Raw genomic sequence first — 14763 nt, 5'->3', positions numbered from 1 at the left:
ATGGGCTGAATACTCACGTGTCAGTAGTCTCTGCTCTATGGCCTAAGGAAAAGGGTGTCTAGGCATGCGCCAGGTTGAGGAACCAATGAAATGATAGGATTGAAACATTTGCGCCATTACCTAGATATTAAATGGAGTTATCTCCCTTGCACCATAAATCCCAAATTTAAAGGGATTCTGCAGCCTAATTTTGTTATTTTACAGAAAGTCATTCTGCCCTCGAAAATTGTTAAAATCAGCAAAAATATGTAAGAAAAACATCGAATTGACGAGTTCTGTAGTAATGATAGGTGAGTGTAATAAAAAATACATAACCGACATTCACAAAAGGCTGCGGTTTGAATGACGTCACTATTCCCACACTAAAGATGGAAATTAACTATGTAAATCAATATAATAACCGATTAACTGTTAATTGATTCTTTTGAAGGACTCTGGTCAAGTTCAACCAATCATACGTTTTCCAGTTCTCATTTGATCACGATTTGAAATCGAGTTTTTTCCTTATAAGGAATTGAGAATAATATGAATACTGAGTATATAAAAATAGATCTTTATGTAATATATACAGAACCAATCAATAAATTTGCTTGGCCGACTGTTATCAACAAATTTCCGAAAGTTGTGCAATCCGACCCATTTTTACTCTTTATAAGACTGTGGTATAGTTTTAACAATATTCACTGGGTTTTCCTTATGTCATATCGTGATAGCATACTTTGGAATAGTTTTTCAATCATTCGCTATGAAAAATAGGTAAGATTTTTCTTTTTTTGAGATCGAAACGAATGCTTAGCCATGCTAAGCTATAGGCTATGTTTTTAATATTTGAAGAAAAATCTTTTCTTGGAAAAGTAATTTGCCTACGAAATAAGATTTTTAAGTATGCAAATGTAGAACATTTTTTGATCGATTTAGCAGATATTGCAGAAATCACAGGGATCTCCAAATATTCATGTCAATTTCATCAATTCAGGTCAGGCCCATATTTGTTTTAATTCCGCGTTTTTGTCTTTCCGATTGAACTAAAATTAAAAGGCTATGTAGATGTTATACGCAAAGTTCTTTGGCCTTTTAGGCCTATGCTACACAAAGAAGAATCATCCGCTGGATTAGGTTGATTTTTATTTACAGAAACGCTACAATGGCAGATGCTGCCGACATCACTTTTGAGAAGGTTGAATCTGGTGCCTCGGATACTTATCCTAAACAGTGCTCGGCTCTGAGGAAAAACGAACATTGTCTTATTAAGGGGAGGCCAGTAAAAATCGTGGAAATGACAACTTCCAAAACTGGAAAACATGGCCATGCCAAAGTAAGTTTAGTTTATTTGGATTTTTATCAAGGTATTCCCGAAGGCTATAAAATATACATAATACTTTAAGATAAGCGATGCAGTTACCTGCTGTCTGTAGTCTTTAGCTGGAGTTTTCTCCCCTTATGTGTATTTGCTCCCATGCATCAATAATTATGCTTAAAGTATTTAGTTTTGAACTGGATATAAATAAAGATCTTTGATTAAACAAATCTTAATTCCACCTCAAGTCGCCACACTGTCGTCTCTACGGGGATCGCCGACTTTTCTCCACTCTTAAATTTCTCATAAAGTTCTTGAAAAGGCCTTGTTCTGTGAGCTCCCACTGACATCGCACGATCGGACCCCATCTAATGATTCATGAAAACGCAACTGAGTTGAAGCAGCTAGGTTCAACCCTCCATCTTACGAAATTAAACTAGTTGGCAACTGTGCTTGGCATATAGGCAGTTTTCTGTGGTCATCTTTGTCCCCTTCTTTAGAATTAGGTCAAATCATGCACTGCACGTGTAAATAATTACAGGTACATCTAACTGGTATAGATATTTTTAATGGAAAGAAATATGAAGATATTTGTCCTTCAACTCATAACATGAATGTTCCAAATATCAAGAAAGCTGAATACCAGGTAGGCATAAATATTAGGCGGCGCTTCTTTTAAGAAGGCACTCAGGTGCAAAAATAAAACCCAAAAACATAGCTTAAGAGCTCTTCATAACATTCTTCCAACTAACAGCCCTTCCCAACATGTCTGATATCAGCTTTAGTTGGAAGCTGTCATTAACTTGTATCTACCAAGCAAGCAAGCAAGCACCCAAGCAAGCAAGCAAGCAAGCACCCCTTTAAGTAGGCTAACATTTAACATTGATTGTAATTTCAGTTAGTGGATATAGGTCGTGATAATTTTCTCTCTCTGCTAAGCGATCATGGAATAATACGAAGTGATTTGAGGCTACCCGAGGGAGAGATGGGACAGAACATGAAAAAGATGTTCGAAGCTGATGATTCTATTGCTGTAAGTACCATCTCTAATTGCAAATTCGACAAGGGCAGTAACTCAAAAGCTACATGCTTAAATATGTATTGATTCCGTTACATGTTAAACAAAACTGATATAGTTTAAGCTCTTATAGTAATCGTATTCGAATCCCGACGTAATTCTGATCCGTGTTTATTACAGGTAACGGTGATTGAAGCTATGGGTGAAGAAGTCGTTAACAGTTTAAAGAAACTGTCTGACTAAATAAACCCATAAGTTAAAATTACAGAAAATAAATTCATCGTATGAACAACTGCAATAGAACCAAACCGGAATCCAGTTTCATTCTACATCAAGAGTTGGAGAAGATCCTTGCTAGGTTTTGACGTTGTGAAGCCTAGGCTTTGATACAGTAAGGCCCGTAATGCCGTGACTCATCTGGTGTGATGCCATCGAGGGGCAACGAACGACTTCGGAGACTGAAGACCTGCCAAATGGAAAGCAGCATTATGCGAAAAAACCCATGCACTAACAAGAGAGAAGGAAGGTATTGAAAAATAGCTCCCACAATGGTGGGCAACAGACGACGAATAAGAAAGGGACCAAGCGAAGACCTCAGGAAAATAAACTCTATGGACTATGTCCACAGTAGAGAGTAACACCCCCGGAAGAAGGAAGGGTCTGAAAGCTAGCTCCAAAATGGTGTAGAAACACAACCCCTATAGAAATTTCTTACATTTTCAAATTTTGTATTTGTATTTCTGTAAATATACATGCATGAATTTATATCTTGATTGTTTGGTTCCTGAACCAGAGTAACCCCCTTCCCTTTTCCGAGTGATTCTGGGTTTTTCAACCAGTGCACATCAGAGAGACAACCTAGGACCTGTGTGCTGAAGGCTGTGCAGGCTAAAGCCACTGTCCTTACACGATTGTTTTCACTGCACACTGCATAGCATTGCCCTCAAGAGGAAAGGGTGGTTTCACAAGGACACCCTGCTTTGTTTTGGTCCAATATAATAGATATTGATATAAATTTATTTAATAAAATGACTGAGAAAATAAAATTTATAATAAATAAATGATTAAAGGAATCACATTGAATATTAACACACACTGAATTTAAAAATGGAAATAATAGAGGCACACAGTTAAGTCCTTTTTTAAAAAAAAAAAATCTCAATTTTATCCTCATGAGATATATTGTGTCTTGCCAAATAACAATGGCAGTTTTGACAGTGACACTAGAAAACAGACTTTGAAAAAATTTGAAAAAAATTCAGAGTATTTCACGGTGGTAGAGTAATTACAAAGAATTTATGGAATTGGAGCCCCACTAAAGCCAGTACTGTGGTGGGTGTCACTAGAAAGGCAGGGTGTGCTTACTCATATGAAACACCTTATGCCATTCCATGAGTGGGACATCCCTTTCACAGAGTCCACATAGCTAATGTTGCTTATTTGGTATGTTTATTAGAGGCAAAAATTCTAAAAACTTCAAATGGTTGTTAAAATCTGAAGATTTTCTTAAAATATTATTTAATTGTTTTTTTTTTTGGTCTATTCTAAGAGGTAATATTCCTTTAATGTGTATTAACTTTAGCATGAAAATTTTCACGATATTTGACATTTCCCTGAGCCTTTGTTAATATATGGATTATTAAAGGCATTGTATCTTCTAATAATGTCACAGACAAAACTAAGACAGTACCTGATATTTTTTTTTTTATAATAACAAAGAAATGCCATTTTTGTCTTAATAAATTTTTGAAATGTATGAAATTTTAGAGGATAATATATTACAAATGTTAAAATGTAGAAAATCAAAGATAATTATAATTTTTTACTAAAAATGTGCTGCACATGATCAATATAATTCAAGCATGTTTATTAAGTACTTAATTAAGATTCTGTGTAACAATTCCATTAATTGTTAAAATAATTTCCGGAATTGGCATCAAGACACGTGTCAGCAGCATGAAATAAGCTTTGAGCTCTGAGCTTTACAAACACATGATTTCACTGAGATATCCTAGTCACTTTAAGCCAACCGTATCACTTTTAAGAATAAAAATTTAACTTCTGGCTCAACTGCAATTAAAGTTAATGTACCACAAACGTGTGTCAGCAGCATTAAATGAACTCTGAGATTTATAAATAACCCAAATACATAGAAAAAAGTAATCTTATCATTTACCAGATCATAAACCCTAATTTCAAGTAGCAATACAGCTTTTTTAGAATCAAATTAAAGTTTTCAGTTTGTCTGCAATTAAAGCTATTGCAACAGCTGTGTTGACAGTCTACTATTCAGTTACCTTATTAAATTAAATCAGCCAAAAGTACCTAAAATCAATGGTTTAAAAGAGACTAAAAACCTAAATTTTTAAAAATATTTTGATATTTAAAATTATACTCTGTAAAAAATATTTAAGCACATTTAGTCCAGACTGACATAAAACATAGAGTTCACTTCATTGTGAAAAAGAGACAATCAAAATGGATATCAAGTTAAAAACATAAGGTTAGTTAAGTGATGCCAAATCGTTGTTGACCATCACTAGAATTCCATTTCATTTGTCATAAGAATAAAAATTCGTTAAGATGAAGAGTTTTCACATATTCTTCTCCATTTGTAACAAAAATCAAAAATTCCTGAAGCCACCTTCACGAGACTGTAAGCCGTTTCCATAAAATCAGCAGCTGGTCCTTTATCCGAAGCCAAAAAACAAAGTTTATCATTCACAGCCACCATCTATGAAATTTTCAAAGTTGGTGGAATTCTTCCTTACACATTCTGTGCCAATTTCAACAGACAAGTTGCACACTTGACAAGGTGGCGATTTAGGTCTTGTTGCTACAAGAACTACAACAGCTCCTTGCTATCATTAGTAAAATGAGTGAACAAACTTCACTCGAGACTGGTCACTTGAACATCTTCACTGCCTATATCATTCATCTAGAACTATCACTGCTTTTTGCTGCCATAAGTGCAACAAAGAGCACAACCTCTACTAGAGACTGGCCACTTGAACATCTTCATTGCCACCATAATGTCATAAGAACTACAACAGCTCTGTGCCACTTTCACACAAGACTGGCAACTGTCATGATTTCATTGTCAACGAAACTGCATCAGTTCTTTCCCATCACCATCACATTGGGTGTGCCACCTTCAAAAAAGACTGACCACTTTAAAGTTTTCATGGTCATTAATATTATGCCACAAGCATGTCTTCTTTGCCACCATTACCACAACTTTTTTGGTCATCAACATCACAAAAGTTCTCTTAGCAACTAAAAAAACGTCGCGGGAATGTCTTCTTTGCCACAATTACCACATCCTTAGCAACTTGAGACTTTACTGCCATCAACTAAAAACTGTCTGCAGCAAATGTCTCCATAGCAACTGACAAAATGCCACAAGCACGTCTTCTTTGCCACCAACAGAAAAATGAAGAGAATTAACTTCAGACATTTCGTGTTAACCACAACCAGAATACACACTAATTGATGACATCATCAAGTTTTGAGCACAGATTGCAAGTCAGAAGGTAGAGAAGACACTATAGTATCCATATGATTCTGTAATTTCATCAAGCTATCCTTACTCACTACAATATGATGGGCTGTAGCAAATGCCTGGAAAGATGGAAATTTTGAAACTCACTTAGACAAAGAAAAGGATTTTTGGAAGACATGGAACATCTGTGTTGATAAGGAGTGACTCAATCAAAATCACAAGTAATTGACAAGATGAAATGGAGCTCCATGGCTGAAGGAGGACAATGTCATGCCATGCTGTGGGCAATGAGAACAATTTGCCATGGTTACATGGTTCATAGCCTGTATCACACTGAACCTCCGTTAATGGTCCCATCCGAATGGTTAAACGCTTTTTCTGCCAGACCCTTACTCCTTCATCACCCACAAGGTGAAACTGTGTTGAAAATCTTAAGGTAAAAACTAGACTTACCAGTTTTTCTTGAATTCTTAATTGTCCCATCTGAATGACGAGAGGCTTTTTCCAAGTCATTCTCTCTCATTTACATCTCTGACAAGGGGAAACATGGTTGAAAATCCAAAAGTATTATCTTGAACTATGCTAAGATAAGATGTATTACTAAACTTACCAGTTTTTCTCGAATTCTTAAAATCAGATCTACTATTTCTACCTCTTCTTTACCCACAATCCAATCTGATAAATTCTATAATACAGATAAACAAATATACCATAACATAAATATCTAAGATGGTCTACAGATTAAACAACATGGTGTTCGTGCCACATCGAGTAGTGAATTGTGCACTTACTAATAACTAAAGTTATCTACAAAGGTCATCCTTTAGCGACATTTAGTAAACATGACGTTTCAACAATCTACATTGTCATCTTCAGGTGAAGTGACAATGTAAATTATTGAAACGTTGTGTGTAATAAAACTAAGGAGTACTATACCATAAAATTGTGTTCCGTTATTTAATCTACAAAGGTATATTTAGCTAATATAAAATAACTTACAGCACCACATAAAGCCTCCATATGTAAAGTCTGTAGTTTCTGATTGGCTTCTCGTTGTTTTTCATGGTACCAGCCTTCAAAGTTCGGACTTCGGAAAAAACGTCTGAAAAATACAGAAATAAATCATTTAAACATTTCGAGAAATATAAACCACTAAAACTAAGAAATTTATGATGTCACAAAAGCTGTTAATAATATCTAAGGGCCTTTGCGATATCTACGTCATTATATAGTTTAAGTTGAATTTGCAGGAATCACAGACATCTGGTTGAAAACTGAAATGGTGCAATTGGGTGCTTTCAATGTCCTGATTCACATATAAAATTTAGAAAACCTCTTTACAATCCCTTTAATAATTGAAGCATCAGGATCTTACGCTAACCTACCTATATAAGCCTTCCCAATCTCCTTTAGCTACAGGTGTCAACTGTGGACCACTATGTTCTATTGTTTTCAAAAATCCATCAGGATCAAATGGTCTTAATCGAGGTGGACCCTGCAAAAATCAAACATTGATTAGAGTTGTCTACCTTGAACTAATATAGGTGGAGCTAGATTTGTGAGTACTGCTTGTTGAGGATTTATGGATTCTGGTTCCAAACTGTTTGATTGGAAGCAATAGAATCTATGAATTCCAAGAGTTCTTATCATGACTGGAAGGATCAATCATATACCTCGGTAAACAACATAATAGAAGTATGAAAACTGGTGCATAAAATTCTTTAAGCCTACCTTGTGTGGAGATATATTTTTCTGTAGAGGCATCAAACTACCAATGTATCTTTCCTGTAAACAAACAAAACATTAAGTATATATTTTTTGAATACCTGATAGGGAAACTGGCAATGCAGTGGGCAATGGGGGAAATATTGTCAGGAAGGAGGCAATAGCCTATTATTTTGTGATTTCCAACTATATATAGACTCCTTAGTTAATTGTCTAAGCAACGACATGACACTTTTTCATCCCAGCCCTTCCGACTTGCAGATCGAATCCCAGTTGAAAACAATCTCGATCTTAGCAAGTAGTTAACCCTGGACCTATGGGTAAGCTTAACTGACCAAACCCTAACCGCCAGTGGGTGGTGTAGTGAAAACAGCAAGACAAAGAAACAAAATTTCTTACCAACGGAATCATAAAACTTTGAGTTAATTCTAGAAAATGGCGTCTCAATATTGCGTTCTGAGCTTCTACAGGTCTTTTGATTTGAACACCCTAAAATAATATTTAATATTCAAATTTTAAAATAACATGTCAAAAAGTTCTTTTTTTTTAAAGATCTTATTGGAAGCATGAGATGAACTCTAGTCAATTAGAAATAAAAGACTTTGTCCTTTGCAATGTTGGGCGAAAAGGAAGTCAGGAATGAACTGTATCACTTAATATCAAGGAAAACGTTAAACAAGTATACATTTACAAATGGTAAAGAATTTTTGTACGTACCTTCAGCAAGCGTTTAAGTATTGTTTTATCTTTTGATAAGTAAGATTTATACCTTGTATATACACCTGGAACAACAGTAAAATATATCATATCATCTTATGACTGTATCATATTCAGAATGGTGCAAATTCAGTATATTGGGGTGTATATGCCACAGTTCTTTTACTTTTTAATGGGGGTAGACAATGACTTCTACAGAAATTCATTTTTCTAGCATAAGCATGTGCAATATTATCTTATCAAGTCCTTTAGGAGTTACAGGAACCACAGACATCTAAGAAGAAATCAGAAAGGAGATCAGAAAGTCTCCCTGATACACATACAAAAGGGGAGTTAACCTCTTATGAAGCCAATTGATGCTTTATGTCTCTCCGATACAATGGATAGAAAAATTCTGTTGAATATTTGAAAATGTCAGAGAAGAGTCCAATATCCAGGTTAACTTACCGGGTTTGGAATCTAATGTTTTTAAACTAGCAGCTTTCTTTAATTTATTCAATGGCTTTGGTGAACTAGCTGGAAATAGAGAGAGGTAACATTCATGTATTTAAATATTGAGGTTTAGCAATAAAAAAAAAGAATTTTCTCAAGTTGCTGCTTTTAAGACAACACTTTTCATTGGCCAAAATATCTTCATGATGTCTTAAAGAATCCAATGTGTCAAGATAGTAGGCATAAGAATCAACCCGCGAAAGGCCTGGCTGTGGTATGAGAAATATTTTTCTGCCTTGATGGAAATCAAACCTATGGTCTATAATGACAATATGATTTTGATTACAGAGAGTAGTATTTGTTATACGTATAAAGCAAGCTTACCTGCCCCTGTCATTTCTCCTATTCTTATAATATGAGGCCAGTGTTGTAAAGTTTTGGCAAAAAATGGATTGGTGACACCAAGAATAATTGGTGGTCTGAAATAAACAATGATGACATATTTAATAGAATTTTATGAACCTGATTGGACAAACAATGATATCTAGAGTGCAATGACGACAATTTGCACATAAAGTAGCAAAAACCTTCCATTTTTTCACTTCCAGCTGTAAAAGGATCTTATTGAAGCACATAGGACTCCATTTAATCTCCTTGCCCATCTTCTGTTCAGAGAAAATTTATCTCTTTATTTCCAAAACTAGATGTCCTGATGAGGATCATATATCAGAAACAAGTGTCAGTAGAATAAGATTAGTTCTTGTCAATAAAGGTTGATAATCAAATCTAGAGATTACTTACGGTGCCTGAACTTTGGTGGTATATTCTTTGAACTCACTGTCATGAATTGTAAAATATGGCCGGAAATCTGAACAGTATCTAAGAGGAGCTATTAAACTGTAATGTAAAATTAAAATATCAGATTGCAAGAACATCATAGAAATATCTATGTATATTAAACTGTAATTAAAATAAAAATAACCTTTATCAGGTTACAGGAATTGAGATCAAATAAGAGTTGATGTCCTACTGCACCTGATTGGGCCAATACAGACATGCAATGCCATGCAGTGCGCAACGAGGAAAATTTTCATTTGCCTTATCAGGAGCAAGTCAATCTATGCTTCGATTGAACCCAGGACCTTCATGTTAACAAGGAAATGTACATCTCTTATTTAAGAGAAGGGGAGATAACTTACTTGACTAGAGATTGAACAGTGGTGGAGGTGACAGTCGGAGAGGCAGCCATGACAGCTATCGGCTACAAAAAGAGAAATTCAAAAGGCGTAATTAAAACAATAAGAAACGATAAATCATGAATATATATACTGTATAATAGCGAATATAACGCACACCTCTTTCAACCATTGAGTGAATATGGTCAAATCTCTATAATGCTAATCAAATGGAGATTTATGTCCTACTATTCTGCTAATTGGGCTAAGGAAAACAGGCCCTGCCATGCAAAATTCATAAAATCTTTTGCGCTGTTTGAAAAGAAACCTCACTTACCTCCCCTAGGAGAACCAGTTCCCATAGCAACTGTATATGAGGTAGAATACTTTGAAATGAACTAAAAAAAAAAGATTTTTTAATTATACATTTTATTACATTATAAGTACAAATTCAATTTTGTACCTCAATAAAGTTAAAGTAACATTTGCTAAGTTGAAAAAAATCTTGGTTGATGGGAAATGTATAATACATTGGTATCACTCTGTTAACATTCACTGTGAAATTTTTACCACTGAGAGGCCAAATTTGAGCTAGTATAGGGGTGTGGGTGAGGGGAAGGGATGTCTGGAAGGGGCAAGGAAATGGGAGGGGGTTAATATAAATTGACACACCTGTAAATATCAACTTCAAATAAAGAAGGCAGTATTGTATGTGCAGGTAACGTATGCTGAAAGGAAAATTAACCATGATTTTAACCCTCTATTCACCACTTTTAATATCTATTGTTACATAAGAAGAATATGCTAAAATTAATGCTATGCTATGCTATGCTAATTCTAAATATTTGATAAACTGAATATTAACTGAAGCATAAGCAATTAAAAAAATAATTCAAATATTTTTGAAAACGAAATCTGAAATTATAAAAATCATAATATGAAATAAGAAAACAAAAGTGACAGTATAAAAAAATGAAAATTTATAAAATTGATACTCAAAAAATTGAAATTAAATTCATTTTCTAAGAGAGAAACCAAAAACCAGGGAGAAAAAAGGACATACCGAAAATTTAGCACCATTCACAGAACTTGAGCTAGATTTATCAGTTTGTCGACAAGGAATTTTAACCTGGGCAAAAACACACAGCACAAAATAAAACAAACATAAATAAATAAAGGTAACTATAAACTAATAATATAACTTTAACTATCAAATAATTATAGTATATTTAGTATTTTATATTTCAAATAAGTATTTTATATTTCAAATAAGTTTGAATAAGCATTTTCTATTTCAAATAAGCATCTTATATTTATATTTCAAATAAGCATTTCATATTTCAAATTAGATTGAATAAGCATTTTATATTACAAATATAAAAGCATTTTATACTTAAAACAAGCATTTATATAAAGCATTTTATATATCTGTAACTTATACATAACTCAAAGCAAAGTTCAAGCAAAAATTCTAGAAAACCACAGAATGTAAACAAAAACAATGGAATGTAAACATAAAAAAACAATGAATGTAATTTTAAATGAACTTCAGAGGTGAATGGTTCAACTTTCAACACCTTATTCATACAAGTGAGCTCAAACTCAGACTTCTGACTGGCAGAATTGGAGAGCAACAATGTTTAAGACTGCTAGCAACTAGTGGCATCTGGGAGAAACTGATGTATTGTGGGATTTAGTCGATATGAGTGCAGTGCTGCAGAGACACTGAAAGAATCAATATAAAAATATGTCTACCTGCAGGACGTTACCCATTAAAGGTAAGTTGAGAGTATCACCAGGTATTGGTGGTAGCCATTGATCTATATCATGACAAGCTGAAATAAAGTTAAGAATAAGATTGACGTATCCTTTATCTTAATTTCTTTATTTGAACATGTTACCATTGATTCAGAATACCCATGGGGTTGGGTTCTCAGGGGGAGCTCAGTTCTGGGCATTATAGAGAGAAAATCCATTTCTAAACACTCAACACATTTAAGCATTCTTTTATTCAATTGTGTCATGTAGATGATGACAAATTGTTGGGAAGCAAAACCAAAGAATGTGTACTTTAGATTACATTTTCCCAAATTTTGTCATCGTTATCAAAAAAGCAGGTTCTGCATTATGAAACAGTTTGATTGGTTTAAAAATAACATCATTAGAACATGAATTAGGTAGAAAACTAGTAAGATTACAATGAAGATGAAAAAAATCAGGAGAAAAGCAACAAAATTTTAGTCTTATGTTAACTTGAGTTTTTTGAACACTAAAATGTACTAACCTGCCTCTAAACTGGGTTCCCCATTCTCAAAGAATTCAGGGGCTATAATACTGACTAGTTGATTAAATAATGCTATAAACGGTAACTTGCTTATTAACACTAGAGACTAAAATATAAACACAGACATAGACAATTAACCTTGTGCACTCTCTGAAAGTCATAACATAAGTTTAAAAATGACGACTTTCAGCCTCTTCAGTTCAGTTGTTTGCCAAGTTCAATGCCAACTGAGTCAATATCATACAATTGAAGTATTAAGCTCATTTGGTATATAAACAACTTTTCTACAGCAATTTTGAAATATCAAAGTCCAAAAAATTTCACTTACTTTTTGAAAATATCCTCTTCTGATAGATCTATCTTTAGTTTGACGGAAATATACAAAACCATAATAATACGCATTTTCACACTGAAAAATACAAGTGATTTCTGTTGGTTTTGAATTCCACTAAGCTTTTTTCCTGGAATTGCAGGAACCACATCTGATTGAAAATTGGTGCAAATAAATGCTATCAGTGTTTCCTGATACACATAAAAAGTTAAGCATACAGTTTAGAATTTTCTGTATTTCATGTTCATTCTAAGAGGTAGTAAACCTTTAACCTTACTTGTAAAGAAACAGGACATTCTCTATTATATTGGTTATGACTTCTAACTATTGGTTTCCGTCCAGGACACTGTCGTATCCGAAAATGAAACTGAGTATTTCCCATACAACCTGCAGCAAAAAATGTTTAATTAATACACCTTGTTCGAATGAATCAAAATTAGGTTTGCATAATAAATAATTTCAAAGAATTTTTAAGAAATGTTTAACTTTTACATAACATTTTTATAATTGAATTACTTTTAAAATTCGAACATTGATTTCTAAATAAAGGTCTCATGGAAAGAATTGTGTTTGCTATTACAGAGTTACCACTGGATAATTGTCACTATATGACTAGGCTGATTTAAGTCAATTAGGATACCAGAAAAAATTATCAAGGTGGAATCTCAATCTATCTAAATTTTAATTGAACATTGAAATACTGTTTTACATAACCAACCTGAATTAGAGTCTGGAAATGACAGGTAACAAATATTCATTTTCTGGAAAAAAAAAAACAAAAAAAATATTCAGTGATTATATATCTAATGCAAAAAAACTTTGAATGTTTGCTGGGGCTTTGGTTCATATAGCTGACACCAAGTGGCCTTTGGAAGCATTGGCTACTGAGCTATTCCACTTCCATAATAGTCAGTGTTCCAAGCCAGCATTAGAGGGAAATACACTGCCCTTGTGTACATGTAGTTAGACATGGATAACTGATGAGATGAAATTCTGAATTCTGTTGAAGTTTGGTTGCGGGAACAACACACTTACCTCTTTTTCTGTAAGTTTGATATGACTGGGGTACATTAACTGAAATACAAAAGAAACAGACAAACATCAAAATGGTTAAATTGTCAAAGATCTGTTAAAGGAAATGTGTAGAAATGCATTGCATTTTAAGTTTCGACACAGGAAAAAATGAAAAAGATTAATTTGAATCTTTTTCATTTTTTCCTGTATTGAAACTTAAAAGTAAAACAAGGAATTTTGCAAAGAATAAGGTTTCAATTAGGAAGTAGGTTCAAGTGGAAATATCAAAATGTCATCTTTGCTGGTCCCTTTAATTCCTTCATTTCCTGTCCATTATTTTAAAAACTTCGAAGAAACATTTTAGCATGGTGTTTGAAAGCTGTACTAATTGGTAAAATAAAAAAGTTTTGAAGCCATAACTAAACAAATTTATATCTTCAATTGTCAAACTCTGTTAATCAAACATCAGACGATCAAATTCCACACTTGACATTTGACAAGTTCACTGACTTGACATCTTTTCTATTTCTGAACTGCTATTGAAAATATAAAAAAAATCTGAGATGGAATTACCTCCATCGCCTGACCCAATTCCAAATCAAAAGTCACAACGCAGGCACAATGGAGCCAGTTTGAGAACCGATCCCATGGCAATACCGTCGGGGATATCGCCATATTTTCGTCGGGAATTTTAACAGGTGCTCGTTCACTGTTTTGGTCCACCTCCATTTTCTTGTAGACGACCTTGACCCTGCCTCGACAGGTTTGTTTTCATTGTCAAAACTTTGCTTTCCTTGGATTATTTCTGGAAATTTTGACACACAAATTATTTTAAATAAAAGAAAGTATCTAGGAATTCTAAATCATGACTTTCTAATTTAGAATTTTCGCCTTTTCGGCATCAACAACATTTTGTTTGGAGGCTATATTTCGTAAGGATTTTCAACATGGCCGTCTCTTGAAAGGAGTTCTGAAAGATGTAGGGAAGAAATGGTTTGTTTACTTTGTTTCTAACCCGTGTATGCCTCTTATCATGACCATTCCTTCTTAAGAAATTATTTTTCTTTCCTGATCACAAATTGTTTAAAATATTTATGGCGATCGGCAACCGAAATTCTCGTTTGCTAATGTCAGTCAATGTCAAATTTTATGAAGTGTGAAGAAACTATGGAATTCGAGATCCTATTTATTTTCTTCCTATTTCAAAACTTTGCTTCCTAGTGCGATATCATTTCTTGTAAATGTTGAAGGAAGTAGTTTTGATCAGA

General features: G+C 33.9%; 2 protein-coding genes across 2 annotated transcripts; one reads left to right on the top strand and one right to left on the bottom strand.

Moving 5' to 3' along the window:
- Positions 1-1144: 1144 nt before the first annotated feature.
- On the top strand, positions 1145-2558 carry LOTGIDRAFT_132342 (hypothetical protein; the record flags this gene model as incomplete). Its single annotated transcript, XM_009066700.1, has 4 exons — positions 1145-1315; positions 1839-1943; positions 2196-2330; positions 2496-2558. The coding sequence occupies 4 exons, from the start codon at positions 1145-1147 to the stop codon at positions 2556-2558; spliced, it is 474 nt and encodes a 157-aa protein (XP_009064948.1).
- Positions 2559-5816: 3258 nt separating this feature from the next.
- LOTGIDRAFT_132429 (hypothetical protein) lies at positions 5817-14170 on the bottom strand (the record flags this gene model as incomplete). Its single annotated transcript, XM_009066699.1, has 21 exons — positions 5817-5936; positions 6428-6502; positions 6817-6919; positions 7203-7312; positions 7549-7602; positions 7942-8031; positions 8260-8324; positions 8707-8775; positions 9076-9170; positions 9493-9588; positions 9891-9952; positions 10204-10264; positions 10539-10594; positions 10930-10995; positions 11622-11701; positions 12151-12256; positions 12479-12559; positions 12759-12868; positions 13200-13242; positions 13517-13555; positions 14069-14170. The coding sequence occupies 21 exons, from the start codon at positions 14168-14170 to the stop codon at positions 5817-5819; spliced, it is 1683 nt and encodes a 560-aa protein (XP_009064947.1).
- Positions 14171-14763: the final 593 nt, after the last annotated feature.

The sequence above is a fragment of the Lottia gigantea genome, assembly GCF_000327385.1.
Source record: "Lottia gigantea unplaced genomic scaffold LOTGIsca_79, whole genome shotgun sequence".
Taxonomy (NCBI): Eukaryota; Metazoa; Mollusca; class Gastropoda; family Lottiidae; genus Lottia; species Lottia gigantea.
Note: the sequence above shows the minus strand (reverse complement) of the source record. Positions and strands in the feature narration are given on the sequence as shown.